Below are 25,651 nucleotides of genomic sequence, written 5' to 3'. Positions count from 1 at the left end.
TAAAAGCACATCAAAATTGCAAATTCTCAAGCTTTCACATTCATCACTGGACTCTAAACGAAACCTTGTCTTTTGATTCTCTCACTGTACCTTCACATTAAAGACTGCCTTATTATTATTATTATTATTATTTTTTTTTTTGTATTTGGGCTTTATCTTCATGTTACTCATATTTTTCACATTTCACACTAGGGTGAATTCTAACACCCATGAAAATATCTTCACAATTTTCTCTGAACATTTTGAATGGGTTGACAATCATGAAACAAGAATTGAAGAACCCGAGAATATGTTTTTGAATTGCTCAATGTGAAAAAGTTTTCATGCAAAAATGTGGACGTTTACATTACCCTGCTATCATTCTATGCTGGAATTTAATCTCCATACACACTTAATCAATTTGTCTAAATCTATGCCAAACTCTGTAAATTTTCTGCAGCTTTTATTGAGTAAAGGTTGGCACTACAAAAAGAAAATCTCCAAGCATTCAAAGGTTAAACTTCATCCATTTCACTCTCAACAAACCAAGGTTCATACTCACAAATCACTCTTTGTTTCATCTCACTCACTTGTCCAAAAAGAAAAACGAAACCCAAACATATGTATGATAGATAGATAGATAGATAGATAGATAGACAGGTAGATAGATAGATAGATGGGTAGATAGATAGATAAACAGATAGATAGATGGATAGATAGATAGATAGATAGGTAGATAGATAGATAGATAGATAGGTATAGGTAGATAAAGATAGATAGGTAGATAGATAGGTAGATAGACAGACAAATAGATAGATCTATAGATAAATAGATAGAAAGAAATATAGGTAGGTAGGTAGGTAGATAGATAGGTAGACAGACAGCTATATACAGACACTGATAGATAGTGAGAGAGATTAAATTGATTGACAAACCAATACACAACAAACAATAATTTTGGTATTTTGGACAACATTTATGCTTTACTGCAAATTATTTTCTTCAGGACTTGCACAACCACAACATGGGTACATAAGGACTTGCACATGCACAAATTAGCAATGCTTGATGCTACAGTACATGTAGATTGGTGGTGTCATATTTCCTCAAAAACAGTCGCAAAGAGGCGGATTGGATTTCTTACGCACCATAGAGAAGAGAAGTAAAATGAGACCCTTGAGCTGGTGCTTCTTTCAGGGGCTGTTAAAGGCCAGGGATAGGTCTCTGAAATTCTGCAAAATGATCTGTTCGGCACAATCAGCGTTACTTGTAACAGATCGGCATCACAGCTTCAGCCTTGATGGACCATCATTGTATGACTTCACCAAGCGTGTACATACAAATGATGTCACTGGGACTGAGAGAGTTTCACAGCTGTAAAACCACTCTATACATCGGGTTATCTTGAAATGAAATAATGGTGATTCAATGTAGGGAGGACGTTTTCTTTTGCAGGGAGAAGTAAACTCAACAGCCTTCTTTATACATGTAGAACTATTTTTCCATCTCCTTCTTCTTAATGATGTTCAAGTATGCCTTCTTGAAGTCCCTAAAGAGTATGGCACAGGGATTTTCCCTTCTTTCAATCAAATAACGGAGTTTGTGTGCAGAGAAGCACAGTTCTTACTTGCAAAAGGATACATAGTACATTATAACTTGTGGCATCTAACATCCACACAAACATTTGATCCCAGATACTGGGTTGTGTTGCATACAAAGCATTCTTCAAATACAAACTAGGACATAATATCTCAGTTAAAAAAAAAAGGATTTTGATCAGTCACGGATAATAGCTTTTTTTCTAATCAATATTAAATATTTTTTTTCCATTATACCAATTTTTCAATTATCTTCAGAGAAGAAACACAGAGTCAACTTTTATTCTAGACAGAGAGAGATATTAGTCTCTTCACAAGACTTCTACTTGTAAAATTCATGTTCCGCCTCGTCTTTCTTGATGTTGTTACGGTAACCCTTCTCAAAGTCTTTGGCAAGGATGACGTAGCGGTTCTCTCTCACAGCCTGCATACCAGCCTGGGGGATAAAAAAAAAAATCACACATACACAAGATAGTCTCATTATTAGGGAGGAAAATGCACAGGTCTAGCTCCATCAAATTGTGCTATTAAAGTAAATTGAGATATCGTCGCTGGGGTGACAAGACCTTGTATCTGAAATTTTGGTGAAAATGATTTTTTTCAGATTAATGGTCAGATAATCAGTTAAGTGATGTTCTGTCCAAATCGTAGCTGTCTTACCCCAAAAATAAAGCCACCATGGCAGTGCTTTGGCTGCCATGATTTTTTGCTCTCCTGAACATTTGACATTTTGTAGATACGAGGTCTTGTCGCCCCAGCGACGATATTACATTTGATTTGTTTCTTGGGCCTAACTATGTGATCATCACATGCTACAAGTTGCATGCAAATATACAACTATTATTCAAAGCACAGGCTGGCAGTTATTTCAAGCTAAAAATGTTGTAAATGGTGCTGAAGGGTGACTGTTTTGTATTTTGTTTTTCCACTTTTTTTTTTTGTTCCTATAAGTGATCAAGACATGCCTGTAAGCAGAACACACATAAGCATATGCAGTTTTACCATGAGATCAAGACAAGTCACCAAATCTTGCATCATTATAATATTATAATGTTTTGATTGGTCATTCACTATATGCCTTCACCAAAAGGACAAATTTTTGATTTTTTTTTTCCAGTGTGGCAAATTGAATCTATCAAAACATACAAACAAAACTATCAACCACAGAAATGAAAATAAATAAAACTTTTACTGGATCTTCGTGCATTGTCCCCCCCCCCAAAAAAAAAAAAGAAAAGAAAAAAAAAAAGAAAAGAAAAAAAAGAATAATAAGAATAAATATCAGAGTATATCAATAAATAAAAAAGGGGCATAAAATATTGTACAGAACTTCACTTGACATATCTAGTTTGCATTTGTGGTTATAAAAAAGTAAATTAATAAATGAAAATAAAAAAGAATAAAAAAGGGGCATAAAATATTGTACAGAGCTTCACTTCACATATCTAGTTTGCATTTGTGGTTGTGATTAATATCACTCTTTGTGAAGACAGAAAACTGCAAGATTTCAAAGATTTTCTCTTCTTTTTCTTTTTTTTTTTTTGGGGGGGGGGGGTTGTTAGGTGTAATTTGATTGAATATTTCTTTGGCTGTCATGTTTATGTAAAAATTGTGTGTGGAGTTTGGCTTTCAGTGTTAATTTGAATCAAAGGAAAAGATTCTGACCTCCTGGCAAATAGCATTGATGTCTGCTCCCGAGATCTTGTCCGGCCTCGCTACATCTAGTTTTTAAAGGGGGGAATCGGTCAAGGCAAATAAGCAGCAGAAACCATCAAAGCTAACAATATTCTCATTCAAGTATCAATGGGCAATCACATAGAGGCCAGTAGTAGCTAATACACAAGCTAAATGCCAGACTATGCTATCAATACAACTCATAAGGAAATGGCCCAACAAAAGTTTACTGGTCCTGGGCCACTGTTAATTGTCGAGCCCTGGATAATTAAAGGGAACATAAACCCAAAGAGCAATGTGGATTGAGTGAAAGCAGTAACATTAGTAGAACACATCAATGAAAGTTTGAGGAAAATCGGGCAATCGATGCAAAAGTTATGAATTTGTCAAGTTTTGGTGTTGGAACTGCTGGGTAAGGAGACTACTAGAGGTAATGACATATGAGAGGACTACAACATGAAGAAAATATAAAGGGAATTCAATAGAAATTCATTTTTCATGAAAATTACACATTCCATCAACTTGATACAGACATATGATAGGGGTAGCACTTATTCCCCCTGCTTTCTGAAAGCGGTTAGTCAAGTACTCTTTCACTTTGCTATAAAAGTGATTTTTTGTGGAATTCCTTTTATATTTTGTTTACATTGTTGTCCACTCATACGTCATAACCTCTAGTAGTCTCCTCATCAAGCGGTTCCAACACCAAAACTTTAAAAATTCATAACTTTTGTATCGATCGTCCGATTTTCCTCAAACTTTCACTGATGTGTTCTATTAAAGGCAGCCGATCGCCATCCCTAATGGTACGTAAACTCCGAACGACCGAAGTTTGTGCGTGCAATTGCGCAATGGCAGACTCGGTGCTATATCCATAAACGTGTGGGACAATGCTACCACTGAGACAAGTGTGTGTGTGTGCGTGTGTGTGTACGCATCATACACAAACATTGTCACCGCGAGCTGCGGTGATTGGAGGAGAGAGGCCAGAAGACGCTGCGGCGTGTGTGTGTGTGTGTGTGTGTGTGTGCGTGTGTGTGTACGCATCGTACACAAATATTGTCACCGCGAGCTGCGGTGATTGGAGGAGAGAGGCCAGAAGACGCGTGGCTCTTTTGGCCTCTCTTCATGCGCATGCGCACTGAGAGTGTGCGTCCATTCGGAAGCTCTCGGGACAGCCATTTTGGGTTAGGAGATAAGCACAGGGAGCTCTCTTGTAGCCTACCGTATTTTCGCTGACCCATTGAGCCAGCGCTATTCTCATTCGGGGGTCACTACATTTGATACAGAATGGGGGAGGCAGCGTGTTGCGTTCGTCTCCGTGCCGCACAAACCACTCGCCACGACTGAGTGTCTTTAATGTTAATGCTTTTACTCAATCCACATTGCTCTTTGGGTTTGCGTTCCCTTTAATACATTCTGTCATTACAAAGATAGTGAGGAAGCTGGCAAAGAATAAAAAGAGAAATAAGCCATCACCTCTATGCACTGAGACCAAAAACATAAACAGAAATATGACTGTATCATCAGACTACATTTGACCTGAGGAATTTCTCATCTATGGGTAATGAGGAAGTTCTTGTTTGTGAAATAAAGGATACAGTCCTCGAGGTCCACCTCGTCCGAGAGGTTCATTCTGCCGCAGATAGTGCTGAAGATGAGGCGCTTCTGCCGCCGGTCAGGTAGGGGAAACTCGATCTTGCGGTCGAGGCGGCCGGGGCGCAAGAGGGCAGGGTCCAGGGTGTCGGCCCGATTGGTTGCCATGATAACCTACAGTACATTGCCAAGGAAAATGCACACATACAAAGGGATGGACGTTGGGTTAGGAAAGACCGATGATTGAATGGCCTTTCACTAAGGGCCTAATGGACATCTCCATACCTCATCTCCACCTTAAAGGAGACCTCCAGATGATTTTCAGACTTTTACATATGAACATCTATGAACTGGTTATACTGGGTACAGTTTTGGAATTTATAGTCATAGGGATGAAGAATATGGATGTTTTCAAAATTAATAACTAATCACAATGAACAAACAGTGATGACATAGCAGCTTCACATAAGAATGCATGACTGGGTGTTCAAGGAAGCAGAACAAAAGAAGAAAGCATGCATAAACTCTACACAGGTGAACTTGTTAATACACAAGTGACATTGTAATCAAATTGCATTGCCACATTACTGGGATATGTGAGCCTCATATGATTTCATCCTTGTTCAGTGTTTTTTGTTTTTCGATTTTCCAGAATATTGGTTTAGCTGCTCAGTGAGCACAATCATTTCCACAAATCTACGCAAAGCACTATCGATTTATGAACTGAATGATGTAAAATTGCATAAATTGTCTTGAATGCCCCTTAAACAGTACAATCTGATCTTGACACTCGAGAGAGAAGTCCAGACAGATTTCCAGTCCCGAAAAAGCTGACTACTTGCTAGCTCATCACTTTGCATGACAAGAGACTGAAGAGGTCAAGGTCCCATTGGTCCTTGTGGCATCTCACCTTAACGTTTACATTCTGGTCAAAGCCGTCCATCTGATTCAGCAACTCCAGGAGGATTCTCTGGACCTCTCGGTCAGCTGGAAGTGTGTGTCAGAAATAGAGAGAGAGATGAAATCAAACAATTTCACGGAAGAATGAAATGGTGAAAAGAAGGCATGATCAGTCCTCTACACTCATCATCTTCCCCATCTTAAAAAAATCTCAAACTGCTCTTTTACAGAGGGCGAATTTTACTGCACTGTACACAACTTGTCTGCAATGTGCTTTTGCTGCATTTACCAGTGATGTAAATGAGTAGTTTTCATGCTGCGGCAAATCTCAATATTAACGTAACGTGCAGGTGCCCAATTCTCTGTTCCTTACTGTACCCCATGATCACGAATTTAAAGGGAGGGTACAGTATTGGTGGAGATGAGAATTGGGATTTTATCTTTTTGCAAGATACCAAGAAAACTCTTATGATATAGTACTGAGCATACCATTTTAAGAGTAATTCAAAGTTTATTTGATGAAAATCGGGTGTGGAATGACTGAAACATCCAAAAACAAAGTAAAACAAAGCGATCGTAATAAAGTGTGGGTCCCACACTTTATTAGAATCGTTCTATTTTGGATATCTCAGTTATTTCCAAACCAATTTTCATCAAATGAACGTTGAATTCCTCACAGAATTACATGCTCTTTCATATTTCATAAGAGGTTTCTCATTATCTTACCAAAAAATGTAAGAAACCTGAAATTAGGTCTCAACCAAAACTGTACAATCCCTTTAACCACTCACAAAATTGCTGGATTTGTGGAAAGTCAGACTCGCTAAATAAATGGCATATGACAATCTACCTGACTGCCCCCAAAGTTTGGTTAACCTGTTGAAGACAAGTCTCGAGTATACTCTGGCAGATGTCTATGGGAAATGCATGTTGTAACAAAATCAGCCGTCTTCAACGGGTTGAAGCCTGCCCAAGCTCTTTACAACACAATGCAAGGCACCAGCAAGATAAGTCGAATGTGAAGTTGGACTTTTATCCAGCATCCTACAGGGATAGCGGCAGACTCACCTCCCGTTTGGGCATCAAACCGCTTGGTCGCTATGGCGTCGATCTCATCGATGAAGATGATGGCTGGGGCATTCTCCTTGGCCAGACGGAAGACGTCCCTGACCATGCGGGGCCCCTCCCCGAGATACTTCTGGACAAACTCTGACCCTACTACCCTGATGAATGCCGCTGGATAAAAATAGTGCAAGAAATAAAATACACAATCAATGTTTTATCATTTGTGTTTGTTTCAGATCCAAGTCCTAGATTTCCTCATCATCATAGATGGGTAAGTCAAGAGTAAAAAAACAGACAAAAACAAAACAAAAACCAAAACAAAATCTGTGAATGTTACTGGATAGTGAAAGATTGAACCTTGACAAATAAGTAGTTCACTCAACTTTTTACAGACCAAAGATAATGACAGTTAAAAAAATTTCAGAGAATATTGTATTTTGGAAGTCGTCTTTCAGTACAGGCATAGTACATGCATGGGAGACAACTGTACCTAAATATGCACACCTTTAAATTTGCAATTTTAGTTTCATGTTTAGTATTATGCCACATAAACTGATACATCCCTGCACCCCCCACCCCCCCCCCCCCCCCAAAAAAAAAAAAAAAAGCTTAGGGTTTGTTGAAGTCACATTTCATGAAGGTGGTATGGTGCTATTTATTTTACATGATGAGAATCTGTTTTGGGGAGAATTTCCCACGTACTCTTCGAACAATCATCAACTTCCTTCTCCATGCACAAAAATTAAGGCACAAGAACTTTCATTGCATGCCCTAGTTGTGGCAGATTATACATCATGGAATAGCAAGAGGATGTATTTTGACCACTGAGAGTGTTCTTTTATACTTTATCTACAGGTACTTGATTGAACACTCAACAAGCAATCACCTAAAACAAAGACTATACAGCATGTCCCAGAAAAAAACGAAACCGAGTTTCATTGCAATTCTTTGCAATCATAATTACATATTTGCTTTGTGTGTTGTATATGGATTGAAAGACACACTTCTCTTCTTTCATTTGATGCACAACTCATTGTTCAAAATTCTTGCATGACTGAGTTAGAGCAATAGGCAGTAGTACTACTAAATTTTCATTTGCACGAGCAAATGTCGACTTTGAATAAGTTTTTCAGACTTTTTCAGCAATCTTTTGCAAAAAATAAAATCATTGCTTTAATATCCATTGTTTTCCCTTTCATATGATATCCCATGCGTCAAAAATGATCAACGCCTGCTCGAGAAAAATGAATTTGAAAATATGCTTCCATTTTACCCAGATGAATAGAGAGTAAATAGGGAGCCAGGTAGCTTTCCCCGACATGCCCAACTTGGCAGATAACAATGGCCTTCATGCTTCAATGAATTTACATAGTCATGAAGGGAGGGAGTAACAGAGATTGTTACTGACGGTTCAGTTGTGAATAGGGTCTTGAATTAGCACATGATCATGAGCTTGCCTGACCATGCAGGTAACTACAGAGCAAAGGGTGTTCATCAGCGGAATGTTTGGGAAGGTGGGGTGGGAGAAACGGACCGAAAAAAACCTTCCGAGCCCCCCCAAAAAAAGACGACTTTCTGCCCTGCACTTGCACCTCTGAAATATTAGAAGCGCAAGTTCAGTGACAAATAAAGTGATGTACCCTCTCTTTCTACTTCACCTCCCCCTTCAAAAACTTCAAAACCCTGCCAGTGATGAAGGACCAACCACGCGAGAGGGAAATGTAGAGAGGAACGAAAACAGTGAAATAAGTTTGAGGTACAAAATCATCAAAATGTGTATCATTGTTGTAATGTTGATTTCCCATAGCCATTGGACTGCGTGCAGCCTGAGCATACTCACGATATTAGTCTTCAATAATTTTGGTTATGTCTCATAGCTTATTCTAAATAAATGACAACAAAGGGCTTTCCATGTCATACAGCATTCTCTGTACATACCCCCCCCCCCCCAAACAACATTCACTGTAGCACTGCAGTTGTTTCGTGTAAATTCAATGGTGCACATGAGCCCATTGTCTAATGCTAAGTCGGGAGAGCGGAATGCTTTTTTTTTTCGACTTTCCATAGAATCGGTAGAAATGAAGCATGTTTTCATGCAAATTTTTCTCAAGCATGCGTCATTCATATTTGACGCATTAGGTCTCATATGAAAGAAGAAAATATGAATATTTGGCTAATGAACTTTGTTTTTCGAAAACACAACGTTAAAAGTCTGAAAAATTCACTTAAAGTCACAATTTGCGCGTGCAAATGAAAATTTGGTAGCACCACTGTTCATTGTTCTAACTCAGTCATGCATGAACAATGAACATTAAGTTGTACATCAAATGAAAGAAGAAAAGTTTATCATTCCATTGATGTATATCTCATAAAGAAAATGCATGATTTTGATAGTAACAAGTTGCATGGAAACCCGGTTTCGTTTTTTCTGGGACACGCTGTATAACACCACTTCCCTAAAATAATGTGACAAAATACAACTCTTGCTCCTCAAGTCAAGGGACACACTTTTGCTGTAGCATACTAGGATGTCATTGTCAGAACTTTGAAAATAGGACATCCATATCAATCTGCCTTATCCAGTTATGTTCAGTTTATCAAGAATAATAGGGCCTTTGTCATTCCTTGCTGTCTTTAATAGATGTAGCCCAATTTTTTCCTACTCTGTTCTACTCCAATTGACTCATCACTTTAGTGTTAATACACTTTATTCTTCTACAAACGCCTTTATCCCCTCGCCCTCCCCCAGCCCTCCCTCATCCCTTCAACATCCCTTCCCCCTCCCACATCCCATTCCACACCCCACTCCTCCCCTTACCTGTGGTGTGGTGTGCCACTGCCTTGGCAAGCATGGTCTTGCCGCACCCCGGGGGTCCGTACATGAGGACCCCCCGGGGCGGGTCAATGCCGATCTGCTGGTACAGGTCAAAGTGTGTCAGGGGCAGCTCCACAGCCTCCTTGATCTCCTGCTTCTGCATGTCCATTCCACCAATGTCCGAGTACATCACATCTGGTTTCTCCTCTACAAGCAGAGAGAGAAAAAAGAGAGATGGTGGTCACTTTTATTCAATCACTTTGAAGGTGTCATTTTATGCTTTTTTTGCTTTGTTTGTCATAACAATAAAAACAGCAACACCACCAGAAACCTCAATGTTTTGTGCACACATGCACATAGTTGTATCTCTCAAATTTATCCTATTAGGTGTTCAGTTAGGCTGTGGAGGACGAGCTTATTTGTGCTGTAACATGCATTTCCATAGACACCTGCTATTAAAGCATACTTGGGACTAGCCTTCAACGATTAATGCCCCCAAGCTCCGAACACACGACATTCCCTGTGAATGTATATGATTACAAATATTGATTGTTAGTGAAAAATAACTCTTCAGAGCAGGGCATATTTGAGGGAAGATACATAGCCTTTGTTTTCATACTTCATTTCATTTATAAACTAAAAACCTGATGTGTAGATAATAACTACAGGGGAAACTCGGTATAACGAACACTGCTATAACGAGATATCGGTTATTACGAGGAAATTTTCCCGGTCCCAAATTTCCTTCCACACAAGTCTATGTAAAATGCTACTCTTATAGCGAGATCGGCTATAATGAAATAACTGCTATAACGAGATAAAATTTGTGACTTCCAAACAAAGAAAAACATAGCCAATCAAACCTGTTATAGCGACGTAAAGCAAAATGTCTTCGGGTAAAGCTCTACTTCGCCTGTGCTATCACCTTCCGAGATTGTAAAGCTCGATGCGCCAAAAACTGTCTTGTACACAAATATTTTCTTCAGTTCACTCTACAGCTAGCACCACATGTTGTACGTGTATGTGTGTGTGTGCGCGCACACTGATACATGCAGAAAATGTGGTGGGACGGCCATATGTATACATGACATCATCATGACGTTTAGCAGATGTGAGGCAATCTGATGCTGTGATTGGCTTTCTACGCAGGGAATTCCCCATCTTCACACACACGCAGTTATACAGTGTCGCATACACACACAGCATTGTGCAGGCCATATTCCACACACAACACACACCCATACCATAACCACATACCAGTCCACAGACGATCTTGGCACAATCGCAAGCTATATAAATTTACAAATTCAAACATCTACAATTAATAAGAAACACATTCTTGATATTAGATTTCATTGGCGAAAAACATCTTCTTACCCATAAAGGTGAGTAATTCCCTCACACACATTATCAAGTTATCAGTATACAGTATTGATTGTAAGATGATGGGTAGTCCCACATGTGCAAATTAATGTCTTTATGTTATGCTTTCTTTTATGCCTACTGATATAACAAGATATCGGCTAAAACGAGGAAAATGACTCGGTCCTGACCATCTCGTTATATCGAGTTTCCACTGTATTAATGGTAGTTTTAAGTCTGAGATCTAAGCAAATAACCTTTCCTGCAGGCATGTATAAAAGGAGATTGGACAATCTACTGAGACAATTATGCAGGACTTGTCATTTTAAAGGGATGGTATAGTTTTGGTTCAGATAGGGATGCAGGTTTCAAACTTTTACGTGAAGTTGGGGCACAAAGTGTGACATTTTAGCATAACTCAATACTAATTATGCTATACATATATTCTTTATACGCGTTACATTTGTATTGAGACCATACATTTTCCTGGAAATTTTGTGCCATTTATACTCAATTTTGATTAAGTTATTTTAAAAAATGTAACAGTGTCCTGTAGCATCGTGACGTGTCCATGTAGCATCGTGATAGTGAAAAATCTAGTCCTACAAGACAAATTAATGCAATTAGCTTGACCAAAATTTGATATAATATGCATAATTACTAGATAAGTCAGATAGCTAAATATCTTATCTCTCTTTTCCACAGTTTTACTTTTACAAGAAAATTACACAATGTGTCACTATGCCACGCGGTGTCCACCAAATGTCACAAAAAATGACACCGCGTAGCATCGTGATACATTTTGTAATTTTCTTTTAAGATTAAAACTGTGTACAGGAAATTTGAGATATTTAGCTATACCCACTGACTAATCTAGTAAATATGCATATTGCATCAAATTTTGGTCAAGCTAATTGCCATAATTTGTCTCATAGGACCAAATTTTAAAATTTCATGATGCTACATGGACACGTCACGATGCTACATTGTACAGGACACTGTTACATATTGTTTAATAACTTCATCAAAATTGAATCTGAATGGCACAAAATTTCCAGGAAAATGTGTGGCCTCAATGCAAAAGCCTGCAAACAATAAATGTATAGCATAATTAATATTGAGTTATGCTGAAATGTATTTTTCAAATATCACGATGCTACATGGACACTGCCCCAACTTCATGGAATTACCCGTGTGTGTGTTTGTGAGATAATGAGAAACCTCTAATGAAATATGAAAGAACACGCAATTAAAAGAGGAATTCAAACGGCTGAAATATCCAAAGTCATCTTCATGAAGATCTCTTTGTTTTACCTTATTTTTAGATTGTAAGTCATTTCAAAACTGATTTTCATCAAATAAAATTTCAGTTCCCCTCAGAATTGTATGCTCTTTAACACTTTATAAATTGGTTTTTAGATATCTTGCAAAAAGTTGAAAGCTAAATCCTCACCTCAACCAATACTATACAGTCCCTTTAAGTAGACTGAAATAAAGTGCTTTTCTTTTTTTGTCCACATCGTGAGATATCTTTGTGTAACCTACATCCGTGCACAGATAAAATCTAATGGCACATGTTGAACATCTATTGTTTAACATGGTCTGTTAAACATCTCAGAGTCAATCCTGTCTCTTGACAATGACAAACCGTTGTCAGAGGGACTGAAGTGTAGGAGGGGTTGCCATGGTTACCTTGACTGAGCATCATGATGCTGCTGTCGGCCTCTGGGGGCAGGACGTCCACCAGGGCGTTGCTGTGCTTGTGCAGCGCCACGCTGGCGCTGGGCTTCAGCAGCTCCCGGTCTATCGTGCTCAGGATCCGCACGTACGAGTTGGATCCTGCGGGAAGAGGAGACAACACGCATGAGGAGACATGGATGACCCTCTACAGGAATGCTTCTGTCTTCACAAGACACGCCCTTCAAGGGCATGACAAACAAAATCATGTACGTACTATATGAGCTAAATTTTTGTGGCAATTTTATATTCACAATTTTACAATTATCCTATGAACTGCGAAAAGAACAATCTGTGAAAGTACAAGTATCATTTATTATTAGAAAAAAAAAAACCTAGAAATGTCGCTATGGCGACTGGTATGCCTCTGCCATAACACATGGTTCTCCCAATAGGTCTACAGTACATCTTGACAATTGATGTGTGATGACAGTTTCACATAATTGACAAAAAGTCAAAATGACACATTTGTCACAAATGTGTTGAGTGTTCACTTTCCTCAAATTAGGTTTAATTGGATGAATAGCTATATTGTTTAAGAGAGCAGGTATTTGGAGATTTGAGGATGTTAACTTGACCTTTGACCCTTTCATAAGTTTATGTATGAAGTAACCTCTAAGTTATGGGAAAAAGTGTAATTTAAGCATTAGATAGTAAAATTTTAACATTTTAACCTTGCCTTGAACTTTGACCCCATGATCCTACAATTCTCAAAAGAATAGATGTCGGGCAGAATATGCATAAGTATGCACTACTTGTACAGTATGTTTCATGGTGATATCTTGACCCACTGCTGAGATATGGAGAAAGGAGTGAAATCTAGCATTTTCACTTGACCTTTGACCTTTGACCCAAAAATGTTTCCAGAGAATCTCTATTGGGTAATATGAGTATACTCTTAAGTTTCAAGAAAATCTTTTCAGGCATTGCATAGAATTTGTGTGGGAAATAATAAATTTTTGAGGAGTTGACCTTGACCTTTGAGCCTTGAGCTTTGACCACATGACCCAGAAATTTCCAAGAGAATCACTCTCAGGCAGTACATGCATATGTTTGTATCAAGTTCCATGAAAATGCTTTGAACCATTTCTGAGATATGGAGGGAAAAAAAGGTGAAATTTTAGCACTTTCACTTTCACTTGACCTCATGGCCTGAAACTTTCTCTAAAGAATTTAAATCAGGTAACCACATACTAGTGCTCACATACAATGTACATGCACAGGAATTCCTGCATTGATCTTTTCCACAACCTACCATCTCTGGGAACCCATTGGAAACTGCACAAAGTCTATGGACATCTGATATTTTTTTTAAGTCTATTTTTGATAAGTTAATATCTCACAAAGATGAACCTGCTGAAAAACATATATTTCAATATCATGAGCTGTTTTGCCATATTACTGTTTGTGAACTGAAATACCCATCAGCCATCAGCAATTTGCCACCATGCCCCTCCCACTGGGCAAAATTCCCCTTTCAAAATCAAACCGTTCACAGCCACAATATTTTGTTACTCACTTGCATCCCTTTAAGTGGATTTGTGCTCCCTCAAAAAATTAGCCTTGACCCCACTTTGATGAAATTCAAGGTGTGATTTATTTCTTGCTGTTGTTGTTGTTGTGTTTATCGTGATCGATTCTGTATCAATCAAAGGTAGTGGCCGTAAAGGTCTAATACATATAGTCTGAAAGTTGTGAGATACAAAAGCAGATGGGTGAGCTAATATTTTAAGCAGTGACTAAGAAAAATATTCTTACAACTACAATGTATTACCTCCTCTACAGAGGCGTTTGTTGGCATTGGTTTATAATCCCTTTGTTTCGTTGTTTGTTTGTTTGCAAAATAACTCAAAATGTTAAAAACAAGTCTGTATGAAATTTTCATGAGAGACTGATAGTGACACGAGAAACAGACACTTAAAATTTGGTCATGATCCAGATATCCGTCTGGATCCTATGGGTGGATTTGAGCTGCTTGGCAGATGTCTGGGCTCTCCGACAGCTTTTCTAGTTTTTTCATATTTTCTTTCACCGCTTTGAATGTCTTACAGTCATTGCCAGATACACAAGAATTTACCATCAGGCAAATGACTTGTGGCATGGTGGTATACATTTTATGGCATGATATGCTTTAAAGGGACGGTATAGTATTGGTTTAGATGAGGATTCAGCTTTGAACTTTTGTGAGATACTCAGAAACCACTCTATGAAATGTTAAAGAGTATATAACTCTAAGAGGACTTCAAACTTGATTTGATGGAAATTGGTTTTGAAATGGCTGAGATATTAAGAAACTAAGTAAAGCAAAGCGATCCCGATAAAAGTGGGTCCCACCTTCTATTAGGATCGCTTGTTATGGATATCTCAGCCATTTCAAAACCAATTTTCATCAAATAAACATTGAATTCCTTTTAAAATTATATTTTCTTTCATATTACATGATAAGTATCTCATTATCTAAAATAAAAAATTATGATAATAAAAAAAGCATTGGAAAGCTGATAGTCAAGGCGCAGGGACCCAGAAAAAATAACTTTGTTCAACCCGCCCCACAGAAAAGGTTTGACTGCATGGGGTGGTCGGTTGGACCCTCTGGAACACCCCTAGGTAGTATGTGATTCCAAATTGTGGTATCAATTAAATTTTACAGGCCACTTTAGTTGCGACAAGACCTTATTCTTCCAAAAAGAGTCTGCGCGCGTTAAGACTACTACAGGCAGCACTAGCACTGCTACAGGCGCCAGCGCCAGTGGTGCATGTAATAGTCTTAGCGCACGCAGACTTTTTCTTCGACACACAAGGGTTTTTGCCTGCAAACTAACAATTCATGCCAAGCTGGGGTCGGTGTAGTGTAGTTTCTAGCCATTTTTATTTCGTCTTTATTTCTGCGAGTTGAAGCAAGCCGAGTGAGAGCGCAAACCCAGTGATTGCGATGCCCGAACCGTTTTTTTTTGTCGCAATCACTGGGTATGCGCCATCACTCGGCTTAGCGCAATACAGCAGGCTTCTGCAAAATACATAAGCTGCAACTCAGAGAAATAAAGACGAAATAAAAACGGCTAGAAATCAGACTAGGGTCGGTGACGCTTGTCGCTATTGGGGCACTGAAAATGACAAAATTATCACAGTTTTTGCATTTATTTCATGAAGAATTCATCAAAACTCCATAAAACTATATATGTACATGTTGCTAGAGATGTCAGTAATACCATGGGATACATTGTAAGGTATAATATTGTGCATGGTTACCATGGTAACCGGATGCCTACAGGTGATTGGTAACCCCCCAAAAAATATCTGGAATCTAGACAGGTTTGTTTCTTTTGCCTTTCGTGCACATCACCTATTGCAGATCGGATCTTAAACTACCTAACTCAACACTATAAAATTAGCCTGGATAAAAGGGAAAGGACGCCCAAGATTTTTCCCTCATTCTCTCCTTAGCATTTATTCATTACTGTACGTTTTGATACAAATTTACATATCATGATTTTTAGTTATATTCTATTATATTTTTTTACAATAGCTAACGAACACAAAAGTACGCTTAATTCTTTGATGGATAATACAGCGTACGTGTATATGCCTTCTTTAGAAAGGAATTTATCTGCATTCTTGAATAAACTTCCTTTAAGAACATGAACAATCAATTGCTTTCCTCTGCTCTTTTCGAGGATTGTTTCGAATAACCATCGCTCTGTAAATACTCAAAAGAGCTAACAATAGAATATAATTGGCTTTGCTCTCTGTATTCACCTATATTTTTAAGGGTAATTTGTGTCCATACATTACTAAAAACTACATTTGCCTATACTTTGAAGTCATATTTGTGTTGAAATTACGACGGAAGCAACTTTTTCCTGCATATGACTATTAGAAAATGATATCTTTCTTTCAATGGCCGTTTATTATGCCTTTGTTTACAAATTTTGCTGTAACTTGAGAATGCTTCAATATATTCTCCACATATGTGGTACACTTATGCAGAAGGAAGGACATCCTTATTGAGCTTTTTGAAATTATGGGCTTTAGTTTTTAGGTTATTGACAGCTGAATCCTGATTGGATAATGCTTGTTGCCATGGCAAAAGTAGAAAACTTTTTTAACGATAATCAATAAAAATGTTTTTTTTTTCATTGCATCTGTAAAAAAAAAAAAAAAAAAAATCAGTTTGCAGCAGTAGAAGGCATTTTGGGGGTTACCAATCACCTGTAGGCATCCGGTTACCATGGTAACCATGCACAATATACCTTACAATGTATCCCATGGTATTGCTGACATCTCTAGCAACATGTACATATATATGGAGTTTTGATGAATTCTTCATGAAATAAATGCAAAAAACTGTGATAATTTTGTCATTTTCAGTGCCCCAATAGCGAAAAGCGTCACCGACCCTTGTCTAATTTCTAGCCATTTTTATTTCGTCTTTATTTCTCTGAGTTGCAGCTTGTGTATTGTGCAGAAGCCCGCTGTATTGCGCTAAGCCAAGTGAGGGCACATACCCAGTGATTGCGACAAAAAAACGGTTCGGGCGTCGCAATCACTGGGTATGTGCTCTCATTCGGCTTGCTTCAACTTGCAGAAATAAAGACGAAATAAAAACAGCTAGAAACTACACTACACCGACGCCTGCTTTGCATGGAAAGTTAGTTTGCAGGCAAAAACCCTTGTTTGTCGAAGAAAAAGTCTGCATGCGCTAAGACTACTACACGCACCACTGGCACTGGCGCATGTGGCACTGCTAGTGGTGTGTGTAGTAGTCTTGGCATGCGCAGACTCTTTTAAGTTTGTTCCAACAAATAGTGATGAAAAGTGGCCTGTAAAATTCTACTGATACCACAATTTGGAATCACATACTACCTGGGGATGTTCATGGAGGTCCCATCTACCACCCTGTCTCGTCAAACCTTTTCTGCAGGGTGGGTTGAACGAACTCCTTAATTAAGCCCCTTACAGGAATTAGCGCCTTGACTATGAAGCAACATCTTAGCTGAAACTGTACCATCCCTTTAAGTTGCCTTCTTTGGCCTCCAGACTACCAGACTCCACAGCGGCGTTCAGACTAAGGGGGCGTTGCAAGAAATTTGCAATAAATTGCAAGCTCCCTTCTTGCAACAGCAATTTGCGATTGATTACAAGTTGCAATGGATCTATCTATTGCAAAGTTGCAATAGATATTTGAAATTAATCGCAACTCAACTTTCTTGCAACACCCCACCCCAAGACCACTAACAGCGCTCTGCTGTGGACAGTTCACTACCTATAACAGCTTAAATTGAATGGATGGTCTTCAAGGCAAACTGACCAGTTGTGGAGCCCACGATGCCGGTGTGCTGGTCAACAGCCTCCAGGAACTGGCCGATGACCAGGGGGACGCTCTGAATGCGCTTGACCTCTTCCTGGGCGTGGAGAAACTCCTTCTTGAGGTTGCGCTGCTCGTCCTTGATGTATTCCTCCTGGACCTCAAGGAACTCCAGCTGCTGCTGTAGTTTCTGTAATGATGAAGCAAAGATAGAAAAGTAAGCTTACTTTAATAATATTTATTTTGATTTTTCAAAAGAATTATCTTTGGTTCAAATGGGCTTTTTTTGTCTTTTTTATCTTGTTTATTTTCTTCTTCTTTTTTCAAATTGAACAAGCAAAAGTCCTGATCTGTATAATCTGAGTGACATCAACAACTGGCTGCTCCAGGCCCATTACGACAAGGTTGCTGGGACTGCTCATTTTATCTTATCATCACTGGTATCTCGTTGTAGACCCACACACACACAAAAAAAAAGAGAAAAAAGGAAAAAAGAGCGATCGATCAGCTATAAAATAAAATAACAGAAAATCAATGATAGTAAAAAAAAATAATAATAACAAAAGAAAGCTGCTATCTGCATAGAACTTGTAGGAAAGTCCATTATACAAAGACAATCATCCAGGGAGGAGTTAGTTAGGTTTCCTTTCCTGCAGAAGTGATTTCTTTTTTCTTTTCTTTTTAATCGTTTCTTTTTCATTTTCATGAAGTCCTTTGGTAGTTGTCCATACCTTGTACTTTGAGTAGAGGTCATCTGTAGGGATGTTCTCTAGACCAGACCCTGAAGAAGTTGTGGTTGGTCTGGAGTCACTTGGTGATGCCACCTCCTCCTTGAGATCAGAAGGAAGATGGAAGATGGGAGAAGGGAGAGGGAAGAGGGGAGAGGGGAGAGGGGATACGGGAAGCAAATGTCATCCAACCATCATTGAATATATTGGGAAAAAAAGGTCATCACTGAATGCATGAAAAGTGAGCAACAGCTCTGGGTATATACATATATGTATATTCAGAACTAGATCTCTTTGATGTCATCTTACATTCATAAGAAAAGTCAATAAACACATTCTGAAAATTTAAATTTGACAAATTTGAATCACATTAATGTAAAGCAAGTCCTAATAAACCCACCACAGCGCTGTCCAAAATTTGACTCCGGCTATATGTAAAACCCATGATTTTGCGCGCGGTTGAATTTTGGCATGGGCTGGTGTGGGCTTTTTACTCAGTTAAAAATTTTATTTATACATTGTATGGCGAATTTCTCCAATCAGTCTTTTACTAATACTTCGTAATACTATTTAGTTTTAATGTTTGTGAAGTACAAAACTGCAAGGTACTTTTTCTTGTGCCTTGAAGATTTGTTGTTGTTTAAGATCAACCTTATTCTGACTTTTGCTTCAATTATCATGTCAAGTTGGTGTTGATGTTACATTTCTAATTTTTAAATAGCTTCAAAATCAACATCAACATAGGGCCTAGATTTAGATCTAGGTAGACATCTAGTAGTCATAGAGAACACAGAGCATCTTGTCATCATAGACTAGAGACACACACAAAACATTGATGTCAAGTCATCCAACAACAGATAAACCTATGACCTTGAGGACAGGTTTTGTGCCACAAATGATAGGGAGATAGGACTTGTTAGTAATGTTACTCTTCAAAATCATACATACCAATTCATTAACTTGTACAACTCTGAGGTTCACACATAGCACTGCATGATACTGTTTAGTGTTGGGTTTGTAAAGATTAAATTGACAACAAATAATCTCGGTCAGAAGCTTGCTTTTCTTAATCTAGCATAGATCTAGTTTTCTCGAAACTCTCGTGAAGGATAACTTAGTCTTTAGGTGTCCACAACGCAACGCGATACACCGATCCTATTTTCTTCCGACGCACATTCAAACGAGTGGGGCAGCGTAAGTGCTTTGTCATGTCGGTGTCATTGCTCAAATGATCGACAAGGAATGATCAAAATGTGAGCATGTTTTGCACTAGAATTGCCGGTAACTACTCACTTTATCCTATCAAAAGTGACTAGAAAAGTTAGCATTTTTACAATTACCTTTCTCGACGGTATAACAATGCCGATTTCTTCCATGTTTCGCAGTCAGAGCTCCGGATTCTCAGCAGAATTTGGTATAACTTCGTCCGAATGTGTCTGGTCAAGTACAATGTAAGTGTGAACCAATATGGTATCCTCAAAAAGTACTAGTAGTTCAAAGAGAAAAAAGAACGAACTGTTCATGTGTGCAATCACTTTGAATACAGTTCTTAGAGCCTACTTCGTACACGACATTTATCAGGTAAATTTCTAAGATAAATTACGTCAATAATACAAATAAAATGTCATTGTATAATTTACTGTAACCGAATATTTTTGCTTCGATTGCATTTCAACAATTCCACAGCTATGATTTCTCTGAAAGCATGGCGAAATGCCTGGAATACATACCATATTACCGATCGATCGACTGGGTACGAATACCTCCACCCGCCGGGAACATCTTTGCAAGTAAGTATGTGTTCATCACATCAGAAGGCTTTTCACTTGCCGCATGTTGATGTGGGCTTTACAGAATACAAGTGTAGTTTGCAACAGATATGTTTTTGTGATTTTAAGCGTATAGGAATTCAGAAAACGCAGAAAGATTTGTGAGCAAATCAGTAAATGTTTGAGGAAAATATAATGATCCGTTAAAAGTTCATGAATGTATATAAGTCCAAGCACTGTCATCCCTGTGAGAAATCCACACCAATTAGTGATGACGCGGGAGAGGAGTGATGCTGAAAAGTTAAGAAAAAAGAAAATGAAGAAGAATTTCACAAATAAATCATCTGGGACATTTAGCAAGCATTTTTCCTAGTTCCTCCAGAAATTACGGAGAATAATACCTACCTTACCATTTATCAGCAAAGAGGTATAGAGAAATAAATCATGTGATTTTTACAACCTTATCGTACTTGGCATATTTTCCAATTCTTATATTCTATTTTGTCTATTTTCTTCCACACGGTATAGCATTGCGAATCGGTTTGTTTTGTTTTGTTTTGTTTTTTGCTTTTTGCTTTTGCTTTTTGCTGGCCGGCCATATGCAACGCCATTGATTTATTTGTCGTTATATCCGTAATATACCATAAGTCATGAATTTAGAATATCATTCCAAAACCAATTAACATGGAAACCCTATAAGCTACTACACTGAACTTAAATTCATCAAGTTTACTTGCAGTAGGACGCAATGCCTGCGTCATTGCCATTGGAATGTATGCCCTAAATAGAAATCGGTTAGTAAGCATCTAAGCCAGGGAGACATATTAATATTAATAGCGCCACTTACCAGCAAAGTTGATCACGTGTTCAGTAATTATGAGGACAGTATATTAGAAACATAACGACTCCATGTCACCGAAGCTGCAGAAAAGATATCTCGGTGAGGAAAAAAAAATCTCCATAATAGATGTAACACTGTATAGCGAAGACATGACATAACTCTAAACAGCAGCAAACAGACCTCAGTTTGGAAATGATTATGGAGTCTTTCAAAATATCATCTCCTATCTGGTATTCTGTCAAATTTGTTTTTCTACACATGAAACATCCTGTCGTCCTACGTGCGTTTAGACTTTGGGTATACGCTGAAGTGTCAAAGTAGTTCTCGACAGGGCTAAACCTTTACACAAAATTGATAACATTTTTAAACTAATATTTTGATTTACATAAAATTATGACAGAATAACGTAATCCTAACAAAATAAGCAGAGAAGCCACGGTTATCTCATCATAGGGCAGAATCTAGCGCCAGTGCTGTATACATCGGCCTACGTAACTATATAACACTCATGAAATCTGCCATTATTATCAATGTTGAATGATTTCAATCATAATTCCTATCTGAAATTGGTGGTTTTACAGCGCAATTTCAAATATGACTTTATCAGTATTTCAAGAAAACCGTCAGTCTGACACAACGACACGCCATGAAGGCGAGAGGAAATAGCATAATTGTCGCTTATCTGATTGCGTTTATTTACCACTTTGAGCGTTCGCGCCTCTATCTCATCAACGCGACCAGATAACCGGGGGGCCAAAACCTTAAAACAGAGGTCGAGTTGCACTCTCTCTACAAACTAAGTAGACCATGCTTATTTTCAAGTTTTTATTGTAGCAAACAACATTCCACTGGTCTACCTCGAAAAATTTGTTGCGAAAGCCTCCAAATCCAAGATGGCGTCCAAAATGGCCGCCATATTTACTGAATTTGTTATTTGAATGATAGAATTCGACAGAAACATCAGATTTCAACAAATGTGATGTCATATGAAAGAGAATAAAATTTTCTACAAGTTGATACCATTTTTATGGGTTATTGTGATAACTGAATTGAGATTTTAAGGAAAAAACACTCATTTTTTGATATTTTTCTGAAAAAAGGAAAATCATGAAAATGCTTGATTCAGCATAAATCAGAGAATGACTGAAGGATTATCTTGAAACGTTTCAGGAATTTTGTTTGACATATGATTAATATTTGGAGAAAATTAGGGGTCAGTACCACTTTTTGTTCAGGATTGATAATGTCTCAAACTTGAAAACTCACTTTGTAAAAATGGGCACTTTAGTTGTGACAAGACCTTGTAGGTCATAAGAAAAGTCTGCGCGTGTCAAGACTACTACACGCACCACTGATACTGGCGCGTGTAGCAGTGCCAGTGGTGCTTGTAGTAGTCTTAGCAAATGCAAACTCCTGCTTTGACAAACAAGGGTTTGTGCCTGCAAGCTAACTTTTCGTACCAAGTGGTAACTCAGGTGACGCTGGTCGCTATTATTTCAAAGTAGATTGTTCTGAAGCAGATGAGATGAAGCAAAAAAAAAAAATTTTTTTTCCAAATAGAGGTACACGGTTGTAGCTTGAAACTTGGCACCAATCTTGTTCTAGATAGTTTAAGGCAGAATTCAGATCAACCACAAAAAAAAACCCAAGATGACAGCCATCAAAGTTGCCATAGTTTATTGCGCCAAATTAAATGTATTATCATGATTTTCATATAATTTTGTCTGTTGTGCTATCTATTTAGATGTTTTTACATATTTCAAACATTGTAATGCTATTTCAAACCGTCTTAGGTTTTTATGGAGACATTTTTAAGACCAGTGATATTCTACTCTCCAAAAAAGAGAAAAAATCGAGTGGAAGCATTCACTTTTGAAGGAGTGAATAACTGAAAACAGTGAATTTAGAGTGAAATTGGAGTGAATTTTGAGTGAAAATGTTCATTTTCACTCATTTTAGAGTGACCTTAGGGACCACTCGTCATTCTTCGAGTGATCCCTGAGGTCACTCTAAAATGAATGAAAATGAACATTTTCACTCTCGAGTGATTCTGATATCTACCATGGGAAAGCATCTAACAATGGCCTAAGTTCAGATCAATTGTGACACTATAACCAACATGAAATCAGCCTAAAAACAATGTAAGAAAAATCTAATAACAGTAAATACAGTTTCAGCATGCTTATTTGTAAATGTGAATATACAGCACGAAAAATAAATTTGGACAGTTTTATTCGAAAAATATACTGAAAAATGATTTCGTACAAGACATTTATCAGCAAATTTGAGAAATTGCCGCCATGTCAGGGGGGTGTTTCATGAAACCTTTTTGTCGGTGATTTACACCGACAACTGTTAAAAGCTACTGAAATCCTTGCGTCTGATTGGCTGATAGCAAACTTGTCGGTGAAAACCTCCGACAAACTCATTGATGAAACGTCCCCAGATTTGCGGGGGTGGGGGTGGGATCAGAAGGGCTTTCAAGGACATCTACTATATACGGATCTACGGCCATTATTACACATAGTACCATCATTATTCACGTTTCTACAACAGCAGTGCAGCATACAAGTAAAAAAAAAGCATATCTTTGATACAGAAGCATTTCTTTTTCATCAAAGATTGGGCCTTACCCAAATTGAGTTCCACTGGAATGAGTTCCACCCCCCCCCCCCCCAAAAAAAAAGACCCTCAGTATGGTTTACACTATACAATATCGTTCGGATGTATAGAAATATATAATAGACAGCAATATAAGATGATTTAAAAAATATATGAAATCATAAGTTGAGATTTAACTTTGACGCATCACACATAATGTATTGTTTACCATTGGGATAGATATCACATTCGATTTATGTGCAGGTTGGTTGTATCACAAAACATTCTACCATGTATAAAAATTAAAATAAAGACTAAAACATACGAAGATATCACCATTTCTTTACAAGAAACCATAATCATGATAACTGTTGACAGCTAAGTATAAAAAACCCCGTTCTTATCAGATCTATTTAGTATATCTAATAATATTTGCATTGATTATACTGATTTAAGTTTGTACTTTAGTTGTTCTATCCCTAACTCACAGTTAAGAACTAGTTTGAGGAATTAACTAAAGGTGGGTTCTGGTTTTACGTGCACTTATGGTAAATAATGTCTTGAACGACAACCTCAATCAATTACTGCCATCTTGAATTTTGTGCGGATACTATTTTTGTCGCTAAATATGACACATTGGCAAAATTTGTGCCAAATTCCAAGCTCCTATCTCTTTTTGGAAAATACTGTTTGTTCAATGTTCAATCTTATCTGCCTCAGAACAATCTACCATGAAATGCTACAGTAATAGCGACCAGTGTCACCTATACCTGTCCACTTGGCATGAAAAGATAGTTTGCAGGCACTTTTAACTCAGTAGACCATTACAGTATTACATGTGACCATGTAAACATGTGACCATGTAAACACATTGTATTCAAAATTTATAATGCATAGATATATCTTTTTTCAAGTTTTAGATATTAACTTGTCAACAGTGTATGATATTGCTTGTAATTACATAAATATGAATTACGTCTCCTCTCAGTAAATCTCAATCACAATCGCAGGTTTCATAATAATTATTCGGTTCTTCTTTGATAAATACTAAATCATGCATTATTTTTTACATTTCATTCTTTCTTCAAAACAATATAAATACATGAATTTCCTCCCCCTCCCCCCATTTATCACAATACACAGCTAAAGTGGTATCAACTTTTAGGAAGTTTTACTCTCCTTCACATGACATCAAAGATTCTGCAATCCGATGTCTCTATCAATAGAAATTTTGAATTCAATAAAAATGGCAACCCTATTGGACCGCATCTGTACTTTGGAGGTTTTTGTAACAAATCTACTGAGGTGTACTTACGAAACATTGCTTAGTACGTTTAGTAATTCTATGTATGGTCCTATTTATAGAGAGAGTGGAACTCGAAAAGTAAGCACAAACTTGGATTTGACCCTCTCTGTGACATCTTTGGAAACAGATGCGTGTAAAAACATGATACAGTGTATTATGTAAAATGAGATTTCAAGTTTGAGACATTACAACTCCTGAACCAAATACAATACTGACCTCTAATTTTCTCCAAATATTGATTATATGGGAAAGATGTTAATTTCTACATGGTTTTCATAAAAAAATTTAATTTAATTTATTTTTTTTTACTTTTTAGAGAAATATTTACGGTGCATTCTGAACAATGTCTCCATAAAAACCTAAGATGGTTTGAAA

General features: G+C 37.7%; 1 protein-coding gene across 1 annotated transcript; it reads right to left on the bottom strand.

The window, feature by feature from the left end:
- Positions 1–1,899: 1,899 nt before the first annotated feature.
- Positions 1,900–20,198, bottom strand: LOC139710384 (26S proteasome regulatory subunit 6B). Its single transcript, XM_071622332.1, has 10 exons — positions 20,100–20,198; positions 18,763–18,861; positions 18,035–18,221; positions 12,682–12,828; positions 9,631–9,834; positions 6,816–6,983; positions 5,758–5,834; positions 4,853–5,021; positions 3,243–3,298; positions 1,900–2,013 (listed from the first exon to the last, which is right to left on the bottom strand). The coding sequence occupies exons 1-10, from the start codon at positions 20,133–20,135 to the stop codon at positions 1,900–1,902; spliced, it is 1,257 nt and encodes a 418-aa protein (XP_071478433.1). The 5' UTR covers positions 20,136–20,198.
- Positions 20,199–25,651: the final 5,453 nt, after the last annotated feature.

Source organism: Diadema antillarum, unplaced genomic scaffold (assembly GCF_040938485.1).
Source record: "Diadema antillarum isolate AM-2024a unplaced genomic scaffold, OU_Dant_1.0 scf00000004, whole genome shotgun sequence".
Taxonomy (NCBI): domain Eukaryota; kingdom Metazoa; phylum Echinodermata; class Echinoidea; order Diadematoida; family Diadematidae; genus Diadema; species Diadema antillarum.
Note: the sequence above shows the minus strand (reverse complement) of the source record. Positions and strands in the feature narration are given on the sequence as shown.

Excerpts from the sequence above, each read along its gene's own strand:
- LOC139710384 (XM_071622332.1), bottom strand. The coding sequence starts at position 20,135 with ATGGAAGAAATCGGCATTGTTATACCGTCGAGAAAG. Across the intron at positions 18,862-20,099 it reads TTGTTATACCGTCGAGAAAG|GAGGAGGTGGCATCACCAAG; the intron begins GTAATTGTAAAA and ends TCTGATCTCAAG. Across the intron at positions 5,835-6,815 it reads GTTTGATGCCCAAACGGGAG|CTGACCGAGAGGTCCAGAGA; the intron begins GTGAGTCTGCCG and ends ACACACTTCCAG.